Source organism: Antechinus flavipes, chromosome 3, assembly GCF_016432865.1.
Source record: "Antechinus flavipes isolate AdamAnt ecotype Samford, QLD, Australia chromosome 3, AdamAnt_v2, whole genome shotgun sequence".
Taxonomy (NCBI): Eukaryota; Metazoa; Chordata; class Mammalia; order Dasyuromorphia; family Dasyuridae; genus Antechinus; species Antechinus flavipes.
Window position 1 is genome coordinate 613300672 of NC_067400.1, and position 20056 is coordinate 613320727.

The 20056-nt window shown below is 54.6% G+C and overlaps 1 protein-coding gene across 1 annotated transcript in view; it reads right to left on the minus strand.

The window, feature by feature from the left end:
* RYR1 (ryanodine receptor 1) overlaps positions 1-20056 on the minus strand; it is an 87632-nt gene that overhangs the window by 41054 nt on the left and 26522 nt on the right. Inside the window, 27 exon segments of the mRNA XM_051989090.1 lie at positions 56-145; positions 415-493; positions 678-841; positions 1390-1530; positions 2570-2660; positions 4440-4660; positions 5065-5234; positions 5323-5443; positions 5535-5646; positions 6517-6703; positions 6841-6976; positions 7077-7171; positions 7286-7418; positions 7763-7877; positions 8824-9097; positions 9430-9576; positions 9704-9815; positions 10362-10562; positions 10673-10930; positions 12555-13176; positions 13800-14026; positions 15236-15270; positions 15273-15321; positions 15643-15808; positions 18232-18392; positions 18563-18695; positions 19284-19687. Coding sequence (XP_051845050.1) covers positions 56-145; positions 415-493; positions 678-841; positions 1390-1530; positions 2570-2660; positions 4440-4660; positions 5065-5234; positions 5323-5443; positions 5535-5646; positions 6517-6703; positions 6841-6976; positions 7077-7171; positions 7286-7418; positions 7763-7877; positions 8824-9097; positions 9430-9576; positions 9704-9815; positions 10362-10562; positions 10673-10930; positions 12555-13176; positions 13800-14026; positions 15236-15270; positions 15273-15321; positions 15643-15808; positions 18232-18392; positions 18563-18695; positions 19284-19687 — 4644 coding nt within the window.

The following is a 20056-nucleotide window of genomic DNA, read 5'->3' on the forward strand; positions in this document are numbered from 1 at the left end:
GCTGAGCAATGGTCAAGGTCGGTAACCGGGGCCCAACACCGGGACACCAGGGCACCTTTTCTGAGAAGGTCTTGTAGGGCCGAAGCATGTGGTGGGTCTTGAGCTCCTCATCGATGTTCTCTCCAAATGACCAATTGTTCTGAATCTGCAGGAGGAGAATAAATGCCAGCCCCAGCCCCTGTCTATCGGGACCCAGGACCCCAGGGGCTCAGCGGGGAGCAGGTGTTTGACTGGACGGCCCAGAGTCCAGAAAGGACCCTGCTTGGGGTCCCGGGGAGAAGGATGCCCTGAAAGCTGGATTGGAGGAATCCCAGGCAGGGTTTGAGGGGTTACTGAGGAGCATTGAGGGGATATGGAGGAAGTTGTGGGAATATCTGTGTGGTAGGGGGAGGGGAGGGGGGCCCCTCTGGGTACCTTGTCAAATGCCCACTTCTCATGTGTGTACTCCGCAAATTTGTTGATGAAGGAGTCGAGTTTCTCAGGTATGATCACACTGAGGGTGGGAAGGGAATGGTAAATGGGAGGGCGTCTGGAGGGATTTCGAATGCCCAGAGCCATGGCCCCAGCCCCTGTTCCTCTTCCAGCCCCCAGCCCCTGATAATCTCCCAGCTCCAGCCCCTGATAATCTCCCAGCCCCCAGCCCCGGCCTCTCTTCTTCCTTGCACCCTTGCACTCACTTGAGTGTCTCCACGGGCCGGGGGTCAAAGTTGCCCTCAGCATCCACAGTGGCCTTCTTCTCAGCTTTGGAGGAGTAGGAGGCATCCACGTAGTCGGGGGGCAAGGCCCCAGCGATGGCGCACAGACACGGCATGGCCATGCGGTAAAGCTCCTGGTCGTATTTCTGTGAGGGCCCAAGAGCTCACTGCCCTGCCCGGTGCCCTCCTGCTCAAAGCAGGGAGGGGAGCTGGGCCCTAAGCTCCCTGAATCACCTCCTTCCCGCATCCAGCACCCCCAGCCCGCTTCACATTCCCACACCCTACAGCCCTGAGACACCAATCCCCAAATTTTCACATGAACTCCTCCCATGAACCCAAAATTCAGGGAGCTTGAACCCACAAATGCTCCTGGCACACATCCTCATTCCTCAAACCTGCTGGACCCCCTCCTTTCTTCCCAGCATCGCCACAGTTTGGGGGTCCATTCCCTGCCATGCTCCCCACCTGCTGAATTTGCTCAAGAAGTTTTCTGGCTGCCTTTCTGGGTCCCTACTACTTCCCCCAGATGCTCTCTTGATTCCCTCACAATTCAGGGCTGTCATTCCCAGCCCACTGCCTTCCTCCCCATTATGTCTCACATCTTGGGGTCCCTGCCTTCCACTGACTTCCTCTGGGAACGTTTAGGCTTCTTCATAACCTCCCAGGCCATCGGCCTCCCCTCTGGGGTCCCCACCTTGTGGGCCAGTGACTCAAAGATGCCCCAGAAAAGCTTGCGAGTCAGATGCAGCTCCTCCTCCGAGGTGACTCCATAGTTGGCCCAGCCCGTAGGGAGGCAGTAATACTTCCAGCAGCGCTCATAGTGATTAGTCAGGAGCTAGGGAGGAGGAAAAAAGGAGGAAGGAAGGAAGAAAAGAAGGAAAGAAGAGAAAGGAAACAAGCAAGGGAGAGAGGAAGGAAGAAAAGAAGGAAGGAGGAAGAAAACAACAAGAGAGGGAGGGAAGGAGGAAGAAGGAAGAAGAAGGAAACAAGCAAGGGAGGGAGGGAGGAAGGAAGAAAAGAAGGAAGGAAGAAAAGGAAGGAGGAAGGAAATAAGCAAGGGAGGGAGAGAGGAAGGGAGGAAGAAAATAAGGAAAGAAGAGAAAGAAAGAGAAAGAAAACAAGTAAGGGAGGGAGGGAGGGAGGAAGGAAGAAGAGAAGGAAGGAAGAGAAAACAAGCAAGGGAGGGAAGGGGAAAAAAAGAAAGAAGGAAGAAAAGGAAGAAGGAAGGAAACAAGCAAGGGAGGGAGGGAGGAAGGAAGAAAAGAAGGAAGGAAACAAGCAAGACAAAGGGAGAAAAGAAAGGAAGAGAGGGAGAGAGTAAGAAAAAAGAAAATAGGAAGGGAAAAATAAGGAAGAGAAGGAAGGAGCAAGAACAGGAGGAAGGGAGGAAGGAAGAATAAATGAAAAGAAGAAAGGAAGGAAATCAGTATTTATTCAGAACCTATTGTGTGTCAGGTATTATGCCAAAGACTTTCCACATATTTTCTCATTTGATTCTCACAACAACCCTGAGAATCAAGTGCTCTTATTTTCTTCATTTTACAGACGTTTGCCATTTTGCAAACATCTACATTTGGTCCTGGGCCTTTTTTTAAAATTGGTCACTCGGCCCTGGTTGAGTTTAAACAACATTAGGATAAGGCTACTGTCTCATTCAAGTTTCACATCTCCCCTAGCTCTTCATACAGAGCCTGACCCTATTGGTTGTGAAGAGGGAACTCCATTGGTAGAGGGAATTTCCTCACCTGGAAGTTCCCTCAGACCAGTGAAATCACAGGTCCCCTGCCTAACCCTAGCAACTTAAAGAAATACACAGATTAGAGATCATCTACAGCTTCTTGTCCCCCCCTCCCCCATCCCTCAAGCACAGGCACCTTGAGGGGCATCTTGGCAAACTCGTTGAGGATGGGGACGTCGAATACCAGACGACGCAGAAGGTGCTGGAGCATGGATGGACGGATGTACCTAGGACAAAGGGATACTGAAATTAATAACAGAAGTAATGGTAGTAACGGTTATCACTGAGGAGAAGCAATGTGGTCGAAAGAGAGCTCGCTTTAGATACAGGAAGTCCCAGGTCCAAGTGCCAATTCCAACCCAAGTGGATTGTGTGTGACTCCGTGTCCCGGGCATGATGACACATGTAGGGCTTACATCAAATTTCTTGCCTTCCCAAAGAATGGAGAGGGAAAGAATTTGGAATTCAAAAATTTAAAAAAGAATGTTAAAAATTGTAATTCATGTAATGAAGAAAAAAATAAATTTAATTTTTAAAAAAACAATATTTCATTAAAAAAAAGAGCAGGGTGGGAGGATTGGCTTCCTCATTATTCATTCACTGTCTCCACGGAATGACTGTTCCAGTCTAAAGGATAAGAATAATGATAAAGTAAAGGCTTTCTCATTTGACCCTTATATTAACCCTGGGGAGTAGGAAATTGTTCTTCAAAGATAATATTAATATTCATGATAATAAAGTAGAAGCTCTGTCACTTGAGCCTCATGTTAACTCATGAGATAGGAATTTTTTATGAATAATAAATAATAATGATGATGATAATGATGGTGATTATTGACCTAGAGCTCCTACCTACCAGGGACTCACTCTGTGATTTCACCAGTGTGAGGAATTCTTAGTATGGAATCTCTCTCTCCACTAATTGGATCCTGCAGTTTACAGTCTCAGAAGGAGGTATCAATGGTGTTATTATCAAGAAGGGAAAAGAACCCACGTGTGCAAAAATGTCTGTAGCGGCTCTTTTTGTGGTGGCAAAGAATTGGAAAAGGAGGGGCTGCCCATCGATTGGGGAATGGCTGAATAAGCTGTAGCATAGGAAGGGGATGGGATATTATTGTTCTATATTTAAAAAATGTGAACAAACTGGTTTTAGAAAGGCCTGGAAAGATTTATATGAACTGATGCTGAGGGAAACGAGCAGAACCAGGAATACATTGAACACAATAACACCAAGAACGTGGGATGATCAGTGGTGAAAGATTTGGTTCTTCTCAGTGCTTCGGTGATTCAAAGCAATCCCCATAGAATTTAGAGAGAAAATGCCTCTGCCTCCAGAAAAAGATCTAAGGAGACTCACTGTAAATCAACACATGCTCTATTCATTTTTTGTTTTTTTTTCTCTTTCCCATGATTTTTCCCTTTTGCTCTGATTTTTTCTCTCCCAACATGATTCATAAAGCGATGGATATTAAAAAATAAATAAACGTACAAAAAAGATATGGGCAAAACAAAACAAAACAAAAAGAATGTGCATTGATGAACTATGAAAGATTCGGTTCTTCTCAGTGGTTCATGATCCAAAGCAATCCCAATAGACTTTGGACAGAAAATGCCTCTACATCCAGAAAAAGAGTTAGGGAGATTGAATGGAAATCAACACATGCTCTGTTCACTTCTTTCTTTCTTTTTTTTTTTTCCCTTTTGCTCTGATTTTTCTCTCCCAACATGATTCACAAAGCAGAGTGTTAAACGAAATTACTACAATAAAACTGACATTATCATCTCCATTTTACAGATGGAGAGGTTAAGGAATTTCCTCAAAGACACACAGCTGAGGGGGGATTTAAACTGAGGTTTTCGCGGCTCCACCTGAGCCTGCTCCCTGACCGCTCCCCATCACTGTCCCTTCCCGGCTGGTGCTGGGATCCCGGGTGTGCCCCCCTTCTTCTCCCTCCCCTCCCTCCCCCATTCCGGCTCCTCTGGCAGAATGCTCCCCCGCTGCCCACCTGCAGAGCGCCATGAGGCAGTCCTCGATGACATCTCGCTGGGCTTTGGTGAGAGAGCGTCCCCGGGACAGGCGGTACACCGTGTGGAGCATGGAGTCCACCATGATGGCGCGGTGCTCCGTCCCCGCAAACAGCGGGGCGCACTTGGTGATCAGGGGAAGCACGGCTGTGCACAGGTAGCGGTTCAAGGCCAGGGCCATCTCCGTGGTGCTGAAGGTCGCCTGGGGGACACAGAAAGTCACAGGTCATGGGGCACCGTTTCTTTTTTTTTTAATCTTTATTTTACGGTGGTCTCCTTGGAAGAGGAAGGAGGGCTATAATGAGGAATGAAAGTAATATAAAAATATCAAATATTTCAAAAAGGGCTGCACAGGCTATACTCAGTGGGAAGGCTCCAGGGGCTGTTGCACGGAGTCGTTGTCACGGGGAGGGTGTTAAATGAGCGACTTATAGGGGAGTTATGGGGAGGCCGTTATCTAAGGGAATGGTCCTGGCGGGCGTTCTGTGGGGGGCACCATACTGAGCGCCAGATTGAGGGAGTGTTATGGCGCATCATTCTATGGGAGGCAGCCCCTGACAGGGCGGGGGCTCCGTGGGAGGGGGAGGTTGGGGGGGGGTCGCTCACCGTGTCCAGGGAGGCAGCCGCCCGCATGTCAGGCAGGAAGCCGACATCAAGCACGTGGAGCAGGAAGTCCTGGCTGTCGATGCCGTAGACACGGTCCAGGAAGAGGACCATGGGGGCTTTGTGGTCGGGCACGAAGGAGGCGGACATCCGAGGCTGCACCAGGGCCCCATCTAGCAGCAGGGAAACCGTGAGCCCGCACCCGCCGCAGCTGCCCCGAGGCCTTCTTCCCAAGGACTCCCTCTCCCCTTAGCCCCGTACCTTTGCCCAGGGTGGGGATCTGCAGGGGCAGGCTGATAATGCCCACCAGGTCGTCCAGGGGCACCAGGGAGCGCAGAATGGCCCGGATCCTCAGCGCTTCTCCCTTCCCGGCCTGGATCAGCTGTGAGGGGGCAGGGGACAGAGGAACTTCACCCTCCCTTCTGGTCCCACCGCCACGAGCGCTGCCCCCGCGCCCTCCCCCCGATACGAACGTGAGTCTCCGGAGCACAGCGTCCCAGCAGGTCGATCAGGGCGGAGTAGAATGACATGATGGCATTTCCCAAGTGCACACGGTTTTCTTCAGGGGCCTCTTCACCCCCGTGGCTGAGGGAAGGAAAGTCAGTCCGTCAACAAAGCCCTTCTCACGCCCGGCGCCTGTCGTCCAATCTCGTGAGGTCCTGACACCAACCTTGGGAGGCGGCGGCTACTTAACCCATTTTATGGAGGAGGCCCAAGGTCACACAGCTGATAAGTTTCTGAAGCTGGATTTGAACTCAGACCTTGCTTCAGACTCAGAGCCTACCCTCAAGGAGCTCCCAGTCTAACGGGAGAGTCAACGTGCAAACACCCAAACAAGATGGATACAATATAAAGGGGGAAATCTCGGAGAGGAAGGCAACAGCAATGGGGCTGGGCCAGGAAAGGAGTCCGGGGAAGCTGGAAAAGCAGAGACAAGGGAAGTCTGAAGATAAAATGAGGCTGTGATGGGGCAGGCCCGAGCCAGGAGGATGTGGTGGACGGACGCTGCACTTGGAGACAGCAAGGCCTGAGTTTAATTTCTATTATCTGGGTGACTCGGGGTAAACCGCTTAACCTGTTTGCCTCAGTTTCCCCATTTGCAAAATAGGGATAATAGGGATACCTTTCTTCCAGGGTTGTTGTGAAAATAAAATGGGATAGCTTAGGCAGATTCCGAGCAGTGATTTGGGAGGTGCTGAACCCCTCATGACTGGATGACTGGGCCATGGATTCTTAACCTGGGGGCCTGGGGGTTTTTATGTTTATTTAAAATATTTTGATAACAACTTCAATAGAAAGAGTTTCTTCTGTAATTCCCTCTATTTTATTTCATGGATTTTAAAGCATAACTTTTAGAAGGGGCCCACAAGCTTCACCAGGCTCCAGAGGGAGTCCAGGCCACAGAGAAGGTTAAAGACCCCCGAGTTTTTGACACCGGGATTCTGGGACACTCACTGCTCCCGCCGCCGATCCTTCCTGACGCCCGGGCCATCTCGAGCGGGATCCTCCGAGATCCGGATCGCCTCTTCCATAGCAGCCAGCAGCCCAGAGCCGCCCTCTCCTCGCAGGGCCGGGCCAAAGCATTCGGGGCGCCGGATGAGCAGACGGACCACGACGTTAGCATTCTCTTCCACACTCTCTCCTGTGAGGGGGAGGCAGGCAGGGCAGAGAGTCCGGCCTCAGAGCTCGGTCCCAATGTGGACGCCATCCCTTCCCGGCCTTCCTCTCAGCCTCCACGGAGCTGCCGGATGGCCATTCCTGCCTCCCCGGCATCCTCACCGTTAACAAAGACGGCAAATCTCAGGAAATCCAGATAGCGCTCCCCCCCGCAGGGATTCCAGCCAATGTCGGGGTAGCCCTTGGCCAGCAACATGGGGCAGCTCTGAAGGCCGCAGCCGGCCAAGTAGGAGACAACCTGAAAGGGAAGGGGGTGATGGGACCATCGAAGCCAGACCTGCTGCCCGCCTTCTCTTGGGTCCCAGGGTGAGGTCGGGGCAGGGGGCAGGAATCCCCACCTTTTCCAGGTCTTGCTCCTGAAGGGCCAAGGCCAGCTCATTGTTGTCTATGACGGAGGCAGCCGCCACGTCTAGCGGAGTGGAACCCTGCATACCTGTATGGGGACAGAAGGTTGGCTCAGGGCTACGGGAAGACAGGGAGGGCCTGGGGGTGGGGCAGGGGCACGGAGAGCAGCCCGGGCCAGGGCTCAGGGCGGCGGGGAACTCACCCAGGCCGATCCCACTGTTCTCCAGCAGGTAGCTGAGGTGGTCAAACATGGACCTTTGGTTCTGGCGACTAATGCGACAGAAGTAGCAGAGGAACCGGCAGCAGCTGGTGACCATTTTGGGGAAGCGGATTTCCTAGAGACAGGACAAGCAGCCTGGGCCGTGAGGGAGAGCCTTCTCCCCAATGGCCCAAAGTTCTGAGAGTCTTCTTCCCCTCAGCCTGTGAGGAGCTTCTCTCCCAGCATCCCCGGGCTCTGATTTTCCCTTCCTACCAGCCCCAGATCCCAAAAACCTTTCCCCTGAAATCTCAGCCTCTGAGAGGTTTTGTCCATCAGTCTCAGAGCCTGAGAGCCTTCTTTCCCCTGAAGCTGCGACCTCTGAGAATCTCATTTATCTTTTAACCCTATACTGTGAAAGTCTTCTCCTGACCCCTCACCCCGATGCAATCAGGCTTCTTTTCCCGGTAGTCCTTGACTTACCTTAGACTCTCCCCCTCCTAACACATTGACCATAACTTCCATCACTGTTTCGTGCATCCCCAAAGCCCTCATCAGATTTGGGTGCTGGTAAAAAACCTTGTTGTTCATGATATTCCTGCAGAAAAAAGGGGACATGGGGTCACCGGAGTCTCCAAGTCGCTGGTCCACTGACTGAGGTGGAGAGGAGGAAACAGAAGGCCTGGGATTCTGAGGGAGAGTTTTCTGGTCACTTCTAGGTGAGCTGGGAAAAAATGCCTAAGACTCCTGGGAGAGGCAAGTAAGGTCTCAGAAAATCATTTCCCCCCCAAAATAAAACATAAAACCAATTCCTAAAGCTCTCAGAGCCCTGAACTTGGCCATGAAGACAATAGCAGAAGCTAAGGAATGATAATTAATAATAATAGCTAACATTTATTCGTGTAGCAATTTCCAAAGCACTTTGCAAACATCTCCGTTGACCCTCACTATCATCCTAAGAGGTAAGTGCCATTATTCTTCCCTTTTTATGGATAAGAAACTGAGACTCAAGGAATTTTAGGAAGATTCTTGCTGAATAAGTATTGTTCTGGGGTTTGGGCCCGGGTCCTCCTGGCCACACTCTAGGAGGAAACAGGGAGGGAGGGAGGCAGGTTAAGCACACAAAGCCACGGGACCTAGAGTTGGAAAGGATCTCAGAGACGTCTCAGATCAGAGGGTGACAGATTTAAAGCTAGAAAAGTCTCCAGAGCTCCTCTGGGAGGAGAGAACCCGTCTCGGAGCCCCGCAGATCCAAGTTCAAGTTTGAATTCGAGGCTGGATGGCCCTGAACAAGTCATATGACATTTCAGTAATCCAGGCAACTCTTTGTTACAGAGTGCACAGGTCACGATGAGGGCTGGGGGAGATGATATTTATGGAAGGCTCATCTGCACTGGGGGAGGGGGCAAACCTAAGGAATCCCGGGCTCGGCCCCTCTCCCTGGCTTCCGGCCCGAGAAGCCGAGGGAGAGAGGGAGGGAGGGAGAGCAGCAGCAGCAGGTGGGAGTTGGGGAGGGGAGGGATGGCCCGGGGAGAGGAGATTACCCAATGCTCTGGATCATGAGGTTCTCCTCCTGTGGCCCCATCTGCACAATGAGCAAGGAGCGGATCTGACACAGGCTTTCCAGGAGGCTCATGGTGTCCTCCACGGAGGACGGGGAGATGGTGTAAGCCCTGGGCAGGGCGCGGAGCAGCTCCCCGAGGCCGTCGTACTGCCGGTGGAGGAGGCTGAACATGGCCCGGACCAGCTCTGGGCTCTGGATAAAGTCCTCTTGGGCCCAGCGCACCATCGTGTGAGAGACCAGCTCCTGCAAGGACTCTGAAGGGGCACGGGAGGCCATCAGACCAGCGACTTCCCTGCCCGGGGCCGAGCTGTGCCCGCAGCCGGGGCTCCCTGCCATTTTCTTGCCCCTACTTTATCACTGCCTTCTGTTTCTGGCTCCCAGGTCCCTGCCCTCTGTGCCCTGTCCTTTCTCTGGGGGTTTTCCCCATCAGCCAGGGCTCCCTGGCTCCAGGGCTGCCATACTCTTGCTCCCTCGCCCCTATTTTATCACCTTCTCCCCAGCTCCCTGCCCTCTGTGCCCAGTCCTTTCTCTGGGGGTTTCCCCCACCCGGCCCCAGGCAAATAACCCGGGCTGGGTTCCTCCTCACCAGGCTTTTTCTCCTCCGGGGGAGGGGTCTCCTCTGGCTCCTTCTCCTTCTTCTTCACCAGCTTCACCTTCTCCAAAAAGCTCATGAGCCGGCCTCCCAGGGTGGTCTCCTCTTCCACCTCCTCCTCCTCCGCTTCCAGCTGGATGCCTAATGGGGCGGAGGGAGCGTCTGAGCTGGCCCGGCCTGGGGGAGCGGCCCCGGGGAGGGGGCCAGGCTTTTCCAGGGGCAGGCCCCGAGGGAGAGCTGGGGAAGGCTGTGCCACTGGCCTCCTCACCGCAGTGCAGCAGCAGGTCCTGGTGAAAATCCAGCAGCTCCTGCCGAATGTCGTCCGGGACCGGACACTCCTCCTCGTCTCTGCCCCCTTTGAAGTGCAGAAGCATGTTGATCTAGAAAGTGAAGGAGAATTTGAAGGGTCAGGGGGCAGAGGGGCAGGAGAATGAGGTCTAATGGGTCAGGGCTCAAGGAGAGGGCCTTGAAGACCAAGCCAAAAAGGAAAGACAACAGGACAGAATGGGGCCCGGAGGTTCAGTGGTCAGAGAGCAAGGGATGGGGGAGCAGAGTTCAGAGTAGGTCAAAGAGTAGAGGTCAGGGTCAGAGGGCACAGATAGGAGGATCAAAAGTTAGAAAATGAGGGGTGAAAAGATAGGGTCAGAGAGCAGGGACCGGATGGAAGGCCATACAGCAGGGGGTCAGAGGGCAGAGAACAGGGGAAGGAGAAATGGATTCAAATAGGATGTGGAAAATGGGAGGGATGAGGGACAGGGTAGGAAAGAGAATAAGCCCCTACTATGTGCCAGGTATGGGACTAAGCATTCAGAGAATGGGGAGTAAAGGGCCTGGGGATGAGGAATCCAGGCTGAGGGGGTAGGAAGGAGAGGCCGGGGAAGAGGGGACAGAGGGTCAGCGTCCCCCGGGACTGGGTCATCGGGCACCTGCTCCTGGGGCGGAGAGCGAAACTCTCGGGTGCGCCGGGCGGTCTCCGCGGCGGACATAGTGAAGGCCTTCATGAGCAGCCCGTAGCGGCTGCGCTGGTTGTTCTGTAGGCAGCTGACGTAGCGCTCCGAGAAGGCGATGAGCGCCTCCACTCGGTGCTGCAGCTCCTGATCACAGAAGTACTCCAGCAGGTGGCACATCTGGAGGGTGGGGAATGCATGAGCCCAGGGGCAGTCGGGCCCACGCCCCCCTGAGCAGCAGCTGCCTCCTCCTGCCAGGGCCCTTGGCCCCAGACTGCCCCTCCACCCACCTGCAGTTTGACAGACTCGGGCAGCTTCATCTGAAGTAGTCCCTCCTCCACCGCTTCTTCTTCCTCTCCCTTCTCTTCTTCCTCCTCTTCCTCTTTCACCTCCTCCTCTTTTTCTTCTTCCTCTTCTTCATCCTCTTCCTTCTCTTCTTCATCCTCCTCCTCCTCCTCCTCCTCCTCTTCTTCCTCTTCCTTGAAAACTTCAGGCTCAATCATCCTCAGAATTTGCTTGACGTCCTCATCCCCGAAGATGCCCATCACCTGCAGGACCAATTCCAGGTCCCTCAGTGTGGAAGTCGAGGCCTCTCTTCCTCCTCATTCTTCTCCTCGTGTTCCTCCTGTGCCCCCTCCTGCTTCCCCAGCCCTGTCTTCTCCCCGTCCCCCACCTAAGCCAGGACCCGGCTTCCCTGTCCCCTCTCCCTTTCTTTCTTCTCTGGGGCCCAACTGCCCTCCCCCTTCTAGACCCCAGGGCCCCTCACTGAGCGCCTCTCTGCGCCTGGGCCGGCCCCCAAACCATCTCCGGGTGGTCACCGAGGCAAGGCTGGGGGGGGGGACTATGGGCCAGAGAGCAGAGGACATTATGAGCCACTCGGAGAAGGGACAAAAGATAACGGGTCAAGGGAGTGAATGCTAGGAGTGAAGGAAGAGCTCTGGGGGGAGGGGGGACTGACGATGGAGAAGGTGCCCAAGTGCAGGGGTGGGGGTCTGAGGGATGACCGAGCCACTGAGGGATGACCGAGGGACTGAGGGATGACCGAGGGACTGAGGGATGACCGAGGGACTGAGGGATGACTGAGGGACTGAGGGATGAATGAGGGACTGAGGGATGACCGAGCCACTGAGGGATGACCGAGGGACTGAGGGATGACCAAGGGACTGAGGGATGAATGAGGGACTGAGGGATGACCGAGTGACTGATGGATGACCGAGGGACTGAGGGATGACCGAGGGACTGAGGGATGACCGAGGGACTGAGGGATGAATGAGGGACTGAGGGATGACTGAGGGACTGAGGGATGAATGAGGGACTGAGGGATGACCGAGCCACTGAGGGATGACCGAGGGACTGAGGGATGACCAAGGGACTGAGGGATGAATGAGGGACTGAGGGATGACCGAGGGACTGAGGGATGAATGAGGGACTGAGGGATGAATGAGGGACTGAGGGATGACCGAGGGACTGAGGGATGAATGAGGGACTGAGGGATGACCGAGTGACTGAGGGATGACGAGGGACTGAGGGATGAATGAGGGACTGAGGGATGACCGAGTGACTGAGGGATGACCGAGGGACTGAGGGATGAATGAGGGACTGAGGGATGACCGAGTGACTGAGGGATGAATGAGGGACTGAGGGATGACCGAGGGACTGAGGGATGACCGAGGGACTGAGGGATGAATGAGGGACTGAGGGATGACCGAGGGACTGAGGGATGACCGAGGGACTGAGGGATGAATGAGGGACTGAGGGATGACCGAGGGACTGAGGGATGAATGAGGGACTGAGGGATGACCGAGTGACTGATGGATGACCAAGCCACTGAGGGATGAATGAGGGACTGATGGATGAATGAGGGACTGAGGGATGACCGAGGGACTGAGGGATGAATGAGGGACTGAGGGATGACTGAGGGACTGAAGGATGACCGAGGGACTGAAGGATGACCGAGGGACTGAGGGATGACTGAGGGATGACCGAGGGATGACCGAGGGACTGAGGGATGAATGAGGGACTGAGGGATGACCGAGGGACTGAGGGATGACCGAGGGACTGAGGGATGAATGAGTGATTGATGGATGAAGGGAACGATTTGTGGACAGGGTTAGAGACCGTGAAACCTGACGGGCAGAGTTGGAGCGGGGGACGGAGGGACCCGGTGGTTACCAGCAGGGTGGACACCAGTTTGAGCACCGGGACGAACTGGAACTCCACAGAGCCCCCCACGGGGTCCCGGGCGTGCTGGCCGCCGTCTCGCACGGCCTCCTCCAGCATCCTCAGTGCCTTGTCGCGGAGCACCTCCAGGGGCATGGCGGGGCTGAAGCGGGCCGGGGCCTCGGCAGAGCCCGCGCCCACGGGGGCCGCCACGAAGCAGGGCGGGGAGAAGTGCAGAGGCGGCCGCAGGGAAGTGGAGGCGCCCACCCCCGGCAGCCCGTGGCGCCGCGAGCCCTCCTCCCCGGGGGCGGCCGGCGGCCCGGGAGGGAACAGGGTGATGGTGCTGGTCTCGGGCGTCAGCGGCACGATGTACTCGTTGAGCATGGAGCGGCGCGAGCGGCAGGCGCTCTCCAGGTGGATGCTGATGAGCAGGTCGTAGTAGCCCGCGCGGAGCGCGCCCGGCAGGTGCGCGTCCTCGATGGCGTGCAGCAGCTGCGCCTGGTCCACGTGGCTGCAGAGCGCGTGCGCCACGCGGTTGTTGCCCAGGGCGCACACGGCCCGGTACAGGTTCAGCGTGTGCGAATGGAAGCGCTGCAGGGCCAGGCGCTCCGAGAGCTCCAGGATGTCCATGCAGCTGGGGGGGGAGGGGGCAGATGAAGAGAGAGGCGGGGGGGGGGGGGGGGGAGAGGAGGGGGAGAGAGAAAATGTGGGGGGAGGAGACAAGGAAGTACCGAAAGGGAGAGAAATAGTGCGGGGGGGCAGATACAGAGAGACAGAGAGAGAGAAGAGAATGAGGGAGGGAGGGAGAGAGAGAGAAGAGAGACAGAGACAGAGAAAAACACACAGACAGAGACAGAGAGAGACACACACAGAGAGACAGAGAGAAACAGAGAGAGAGAAGAAGGAGGAGGAGGAGGAGGAAGGATGAATGGAGAGATTTAGGCAAAGGCAGACAGAAAGAGATCACACAGAGGGGAACAGAAAAAGGGAGAAAGGGGGAGAGACAGAGACAAAGGGAGACAGAGACAGAGTCAGAGAACACACAGAGAGACAGAAAGACCGAGAAAGAAGGAGAAGCAAAGACAGGGGACACGTCACATACACACACACACACACACATAACCGAGGAGGTAGAAATGCGTGCAGAGAAGCAGACACAGGTGGAGGAGCGTGGGGAACGTGAGAAGTTCCTGGTTCCCCAGGGTAGGAAAGAGGGACTGGAGGGGCCCCCGAGGCTGGGCAGGGTCGGGCGCTCACCGGTTCTCCTCCGGGATATGCAAGGCCATCATGGTGAGTGGCTCCTCACACTGCACAGCCCAGCCCAGGCGGTCGCCCGCCCGGTGCGTCTCTACTTGTAGGAAGTGGTTGGGCATCCTGCTCCAGGACACGGGCATGAGCATCTGTACCTCCAAGCGGGGGGGACACTGTGGGGCTGGGTTCTTCCGTTCGCTCAGGAACATGGCGGCTGACAGGGGCATGATGTTCTGGTGGAAGAGAGGGAACGGGGACGCGAGAAGTTGAACGGTCTGAAGGTTGGGGACCCACCTCCTGTCTTAACTAGTCCTTCCCACATACCATCCTTTTGCTTTTCCCACCAGCCAAATTGGCCCGTGCCGTTCCCTGCACCTCCTTGCTCTCCCCATCTCCCTGCCTTTGCTCACATTTCCCCTTGTACCTAGAATATGCTTGAGTATTCACCTGATCGTCCCAGGGTCAGTAACAGCCTTCCCCCTTAGTCCTCAGAGACCATTTGCCCTTTGGACAGCTCACGGAATAGTGTGTGTCTGTTACACTGTGAGCTCCCACAAGGCGAGGACTGATCACTATCTAAACTTCATCTCTTCTCTAATAACTAGGTCAATGAAATTAAGTCGGTGAAAGTTTATATAATTGATGAGTGAAGGAACACATCTCTCCATTATTCATTCCACCCATGTGTTACTCATTCCAGCCACTGAATGCTCTTTGCATACTTATCTATTCACCACTCACTAACTGCATCCATCCTTCCTTTTATCCACTGACCATACTTATTCATCCTTCCAAAATTTACTCATATCAGTTATTTCCCCCTCATCCTATTCATTGGCCACTCAATCCACCCATGTACCACTTATTCCTTTCATCCATCCATCCATCCATCTATCCCTCATCCTATTCATTTGGCCATTCACTCCATGAATCACCGACCCCTTGCAGCCAACATTGACTCATTCCATCCATCCTCTATTTAGCTGCTCCGTCTGTCTATCCCTTATTCTTTCCACATACCCATCTCTCCGTCACTCCATCCCATTGACCATACACACGACTCAAGCCACCCATCCCTCACATCGCCTACAAATCTATCCCTCCCTCCATTCATGGATCCCACACTTCAGAAATCAACACTCAGTCCATCCATCTGTCATTCCATCAGTCCAGCTCTGTCCTTTCACTCACTTGACTCCTGCATCATTTATTCCATCTGTCCATCAGCCTATCCATTCTTCCCCGCAGCCGCTGACCACACACTCCATTTCCAGATCACTTTCTCCATTCATCACTCACCCAATTCACCCATCACTCATTTCATCCATCCATCAAAAATTTCATCCATCTGTGCCATTTCTTCCAGGAAGCTCCTGACCATCCCCCTTCCACCCTGATCCTCCCGCCCCGCTGTGCACAAACACCCATCCCCTGCCCATCACCTTCAGCTTTCCCAGTTCAAATTGCATAACATTTTGGTGGTGGGAAGTACGAAGGCCGCTGGAAACAGCTTCGTGTTTGGCTCCACCTGGCGGAGAAAGTAGGACATGAGGTGTGGACCACAGTTGGAGGGATATTAGGGAAGCTCTGATCCCTGTTCTGGAGAGTTAAAGGGAGAAGAGGGAGAAGCCGTACTCCCTGAACCTCTCCCCCCCCTCGCCCCTCCCCTCCCCCAGCCTAGGCTGGCACCTGCAGAGCCCACCACCTGCCCCCAAGCTCGCTGTTCTCCGGGAGCCAGCCTCGGTGGTCCCTGCTCAGCCTTCCCCGTGGGATGATGGGAGTGAGAACTGGGGGAGAGTCAGTGAGACTGACGAGGAAAAGCCCTCCGGGTCGGGGGGCAGAGACTGACCTGGAAAAAGGTGTTGCTCTCTTTTCCATTGGCCGTGAAGGTCATGAGGCCGGTGGCCAGGTCCACCAGGCAGCCGATGACCAGGTCCGTGTGACTAATGCGTCCTTGCTGCCCCGGGCTCACAAAGTCCCCACCCCACACCATGTAGCAGTTACTGCGCTTCAAGCTAACGGGGAGAGGGGAGATGAGGTGTCACTGCCGGGGGTCCGGGCCCGAGAACTCCAGGATTCAGACCGTGAACCCCGGGGAATGAGAATCCAAGACCGTTAGCCTAGATCCCAGGACCCTACAGCCTCCAGAACCCAGACTCTAACCCCGACCCCCCAATCACCCGGGGCAGCTGGTGGAGCAGCGGGTGGAGCACCGGCCCGCGGGTAGGTTCAGATCTATGTAACCTTGAGCAAATCACTTAAATCTTAAATGAAACCAGAAATCGTTGCAGACCCCAAACCCTCAGTCACATCTTGTCCCCAGAGACATGTCTCTTCCTCCCCCATTCAACCCCAGACTCGAACATGATTTACTGATGTCAAAAGAACTCGAGCAGGGAGGGAGCTGAGGCCCTTCATTTCAGTCTGTCAATGAGCATTTATAAAGTGCCTACTGTGTGCCGGGCACGGTGCTAAGCACCGGGATACAAAAGAAAGGCAAAAACACAGTCCCTGCCTGCAAGGAAGTTGCTTTCTAACGGCGGAGACAAGAGAATCACAAGGTATCTTCGTTGTAGATGCCCAGGAGAGTAAGAAGACTGGGAAGGTTGGGAGGGTCCTAGATGTGAAGGGTTTGAAAGTCAGAATTTTCTATCTGATTCTGGAGGTTATGGGAAGCCACTGGTGCTTAATGAGTAGGGGACCATTGGACCTGGGCTTTGGGAAATCACTCTGCAGCTGAGCAAAGCTGAGATGGGCTCGAGGGAGGAGAGCCTGAAGCAGGCCGGCCCCCAGCAGCCACTGCAACAGTCCGGGAGGGAGGCGACGAGCGTCCGCACCAGGGTCAGAGCGGGAACGTCCAAGAAGCCGAGATGGGAATCAGGGATGGGGTGGAGGTGGAAGCTTGGGGGCTGTCACCGGCGGGGGTGGTAAAAGAAGGGTTTGGGGAATAGGGATAAGGAGTTCCATCTCGGAGGGTGGAGTTGGAGATGCCCATCAGACATCCGGCTTCACTCGAGATGCCCCCAAAGTCACTGGCGATGCAGGCCTGGAGCTCGGGACAGAGAGGGGCCCTGGAGTCCCCTGTTAGAGCTGAGGAGTCCGCCTGCAGGAGCTGATGGGGTCACCAAGCGGAGGAGTGTGGAGGGAGGGGAGCGGGGGCTCAGGACAGACCCTGGAGGATACCCACAAGCTCGAGGCCGGGGCTGGGGAGAAGAGCTGGCAGAGATTGACATGAACCAGCAGCATCGTGTTCACAAAGTTTGGACACGAATGAGAGAGCTGGGATCTGACTATGGCCTCTGACTATTTTTTTCACGGTCAGAGCTTAGAACAGGGGATGTCAGGGCTGGGGGGACGCTAGAGCAGAGGATGGCAGGGCTGGGAAGGCCTTGGAAGTCACCTAGTCCATTCCTTCCAATCTACCTTAACCAACAGTGGCCATTATATCATTCATTTCATTCTTTATTATCTGCTCCCCACTATGGGTCTTCCCTGAAAGCTTTGCTCAGGAAGCCTTCCCCGCTTCTCTGGATTGTCAGTACTCTCATTTCCTCCTTCAGCTGTACTGGTTTGTGTCCATGTTTCATGCCCCAGTAGAACATAAACTTGAAAACAGAGACTTTTTTCGGCCTGTATCCCTGGCACATTGGGTGCTTAATAAACACTTGTTGGATTGGATTGAAGACTTCAGAGAGGGCATATGAGGGCATTTTCCCTGCTCATCCCTTCACAGGGATGCAAGGAGAGACCATGTAGGGAACCAAAAACTGAAGAGCTCCTAGAATTCTCCAATTCGGGGCCTGCCTGAAACAGGGCAGGTTCCTAATAACTGCTTCTTCTCTGACTGACTGGGTGTCTTTGAGGTTCTATGTTTGTATTCCTATCACTAGCACAACATCTAGTATACAGTAGGTGCTTAATGGGTGCCTTTTGCATTGAAACGGATTGATCCTTAGTGAGGGAGGGCACCTAAGGGACCATTTAATTATGTTCCCTCATTGAACAGAGGAAAACAGGGTCAGACTGTTAAGAGTCCGGAGTCCTTTGTACATGGTCGGTGCTTACCAACATTGGGTAAGTTCAGATATTGGTAGATTTAGACATTGAAGGTACATGAGAAACTCTTGAATTGCATTTCCTTGTTTTACAGCTAAGGAAACAGAGGCCCAGGTTGTAAATGGCAGAGTTGGGGTTTGATCCGCATTGATCCCCATTCCCCTGTGACTCTAGACTCTTCCACTTAACCGTCCCCCTCAGCGCCTTCATTTTATAGGTGGGTAAATTAAGGCCCCCAAATGTTAAATGACTCACTTAAGACCATCTAGCATGATTTGCCCGTCTCCTCCCTCAAAGCTCGTGGCCCTTCCCATAGCTGAAGCTGTTCTGGATTGTGTCCGCCCTCCCTCCCGCGTGCCTTGGCTCCCACATTCGCACCGACCTGTTGTGTACGTTGCCTCGCTCGTCCCCCATGGTCACCGTCACAGCGCGGACTTTGGTGAGATCGAAATTCATGTCGTGCTGGTGGTAGTCAGGGGTGACCCAGCCCACCCACACTGAGCTGGGCTCCTGGCCGGCAAACACCCGGACGGAGTAGTAATACTAGGAAGAAGGAGAGACGCAGGGTGGGTGGGCAGAGGAAGGGCCGAGGGGACCCTCCAGCCCTGCGCCGGTAGTTCTGGGGGTTCTCTAGAGGCTGAGCTGGGGACCAGATCGGGGGTCTCAGGGGTCCGAGGGCCACCCTGCAGCCCCTCCTCTCCCACAGTCCTCACCGTGGTGGTGTTGAGGATAATCTCAGGGTCATCCCTGTTGTCCGCGGACACCACGTCGCGAGGCAGTCGGGGCAAAGCGGGGGTGGCGGGTGGTTGAGTCAGCATGGCTGCCTTCTTGGCTTTGAACAAGAACCTGGGGATGGGGGTAGGAGAGGAGAAATATAAGAGCCCCCCTCTCCTAGTTTCTCACATCATGGCACCTGCTCCTTCCCTTTCCACCGCCCCTGCCCCAAAAGGCCATCGAGTCATCAGTTGAGATTCCAGAGCTCTTCTCTCCACCTCAAATGTTGCAAGCCCCTGGACTGGGGTGTCCAGTGTTGGGTATTCCCACGTCACAGTCCAATCTCGAGATCATAGCATTTGGAGGGGACTTAGATCCCACTTAGTCCACCCTTCTTATTTTATTTTATTTATTCTTATTTTTGCTGAGGCAATTGGGGTTAAGCGACTTGCCCAGCGTCACACAGCCAGGAAGTGTTAGGTGTCTGAGGCCAGATTTGAACTCAGGTCCCCCTGACTCCAGGCCTGGTGCTCTCCACTGTGCCACCGAGCTGCCCCTTCTCCCTCTCAGTTTATAGTGAGTCTCAGAGAGGGTCACACAGCTAGGGAGGAGCCAGGCTGGCATTTGAAGCCACATCTTCCGGATACACACAGTCCCCGTCCCACTGGACACCATGTTGCCTGTCTCTGGGCTGAGATTTCCAGCCTCACGCCCACTCACCCCCTCTTCTTGCTCTTCTCAGTGGCAGCGTCCTTCTCGTTCTCAGCTCGGGCCGGGGACCCTCCCGTTGCTTCGGCCCCTGCCTGAGAAGCCGCCCCATCCTTGGCGGGCCCCCCAGCCCCCTCCTTGCTGCCCTCGGCCTCGCCCGACCGGCCCGCCGAACGCTGCATCTGCTCATAGTCGGGGTCAGGCTCCGCCGCTCGGACCTCATCGTCCCCGGGGGGCTGGGGACCCGGGGGGGCCAGAGGGGTGGCCCCCGGGGTGCAGCGGAAGTGCTGATAGAACTGCACCGGGAGGCTCAGCCTCAGGAACATCATCTCCACCAGGCTGTTCTGGGAGCCCCACGTGCGATGCGTCAGGCGCAGGCAGGGAGGCGTGTCCACCGTGCCGTCCACTCGGGTCACCTGCGGGAGGGGGATTGTTGGGGGACGAGAGGCCACAGAGAGCCGAGATCCGGGACAGACCCCATCCCCTCGACTGCGTCCTCCTTCCCACCTTCCACCGAACTCATTTGCGTATTTATCTTGTCTACATTTTTATACATTTCTGTTGAATCCTCCACTAGAATGTAAGCTCACTGGCAGTGGGGAGCGTTTCCTTCTCTGTTCCTATCCCCTTAAGTGCCTGACACACAGTAGGTTCTTAAGAACTGCCCGTCCTAGATAAATTAGATCTTAGTAAGTCGGATTTAGTTAATAAGTTAGATTTAAGAAAAACAGACTAAGTCTATGTAGCCAAGTCATGATCAGAGCAACAATGGATTATTCCACGGG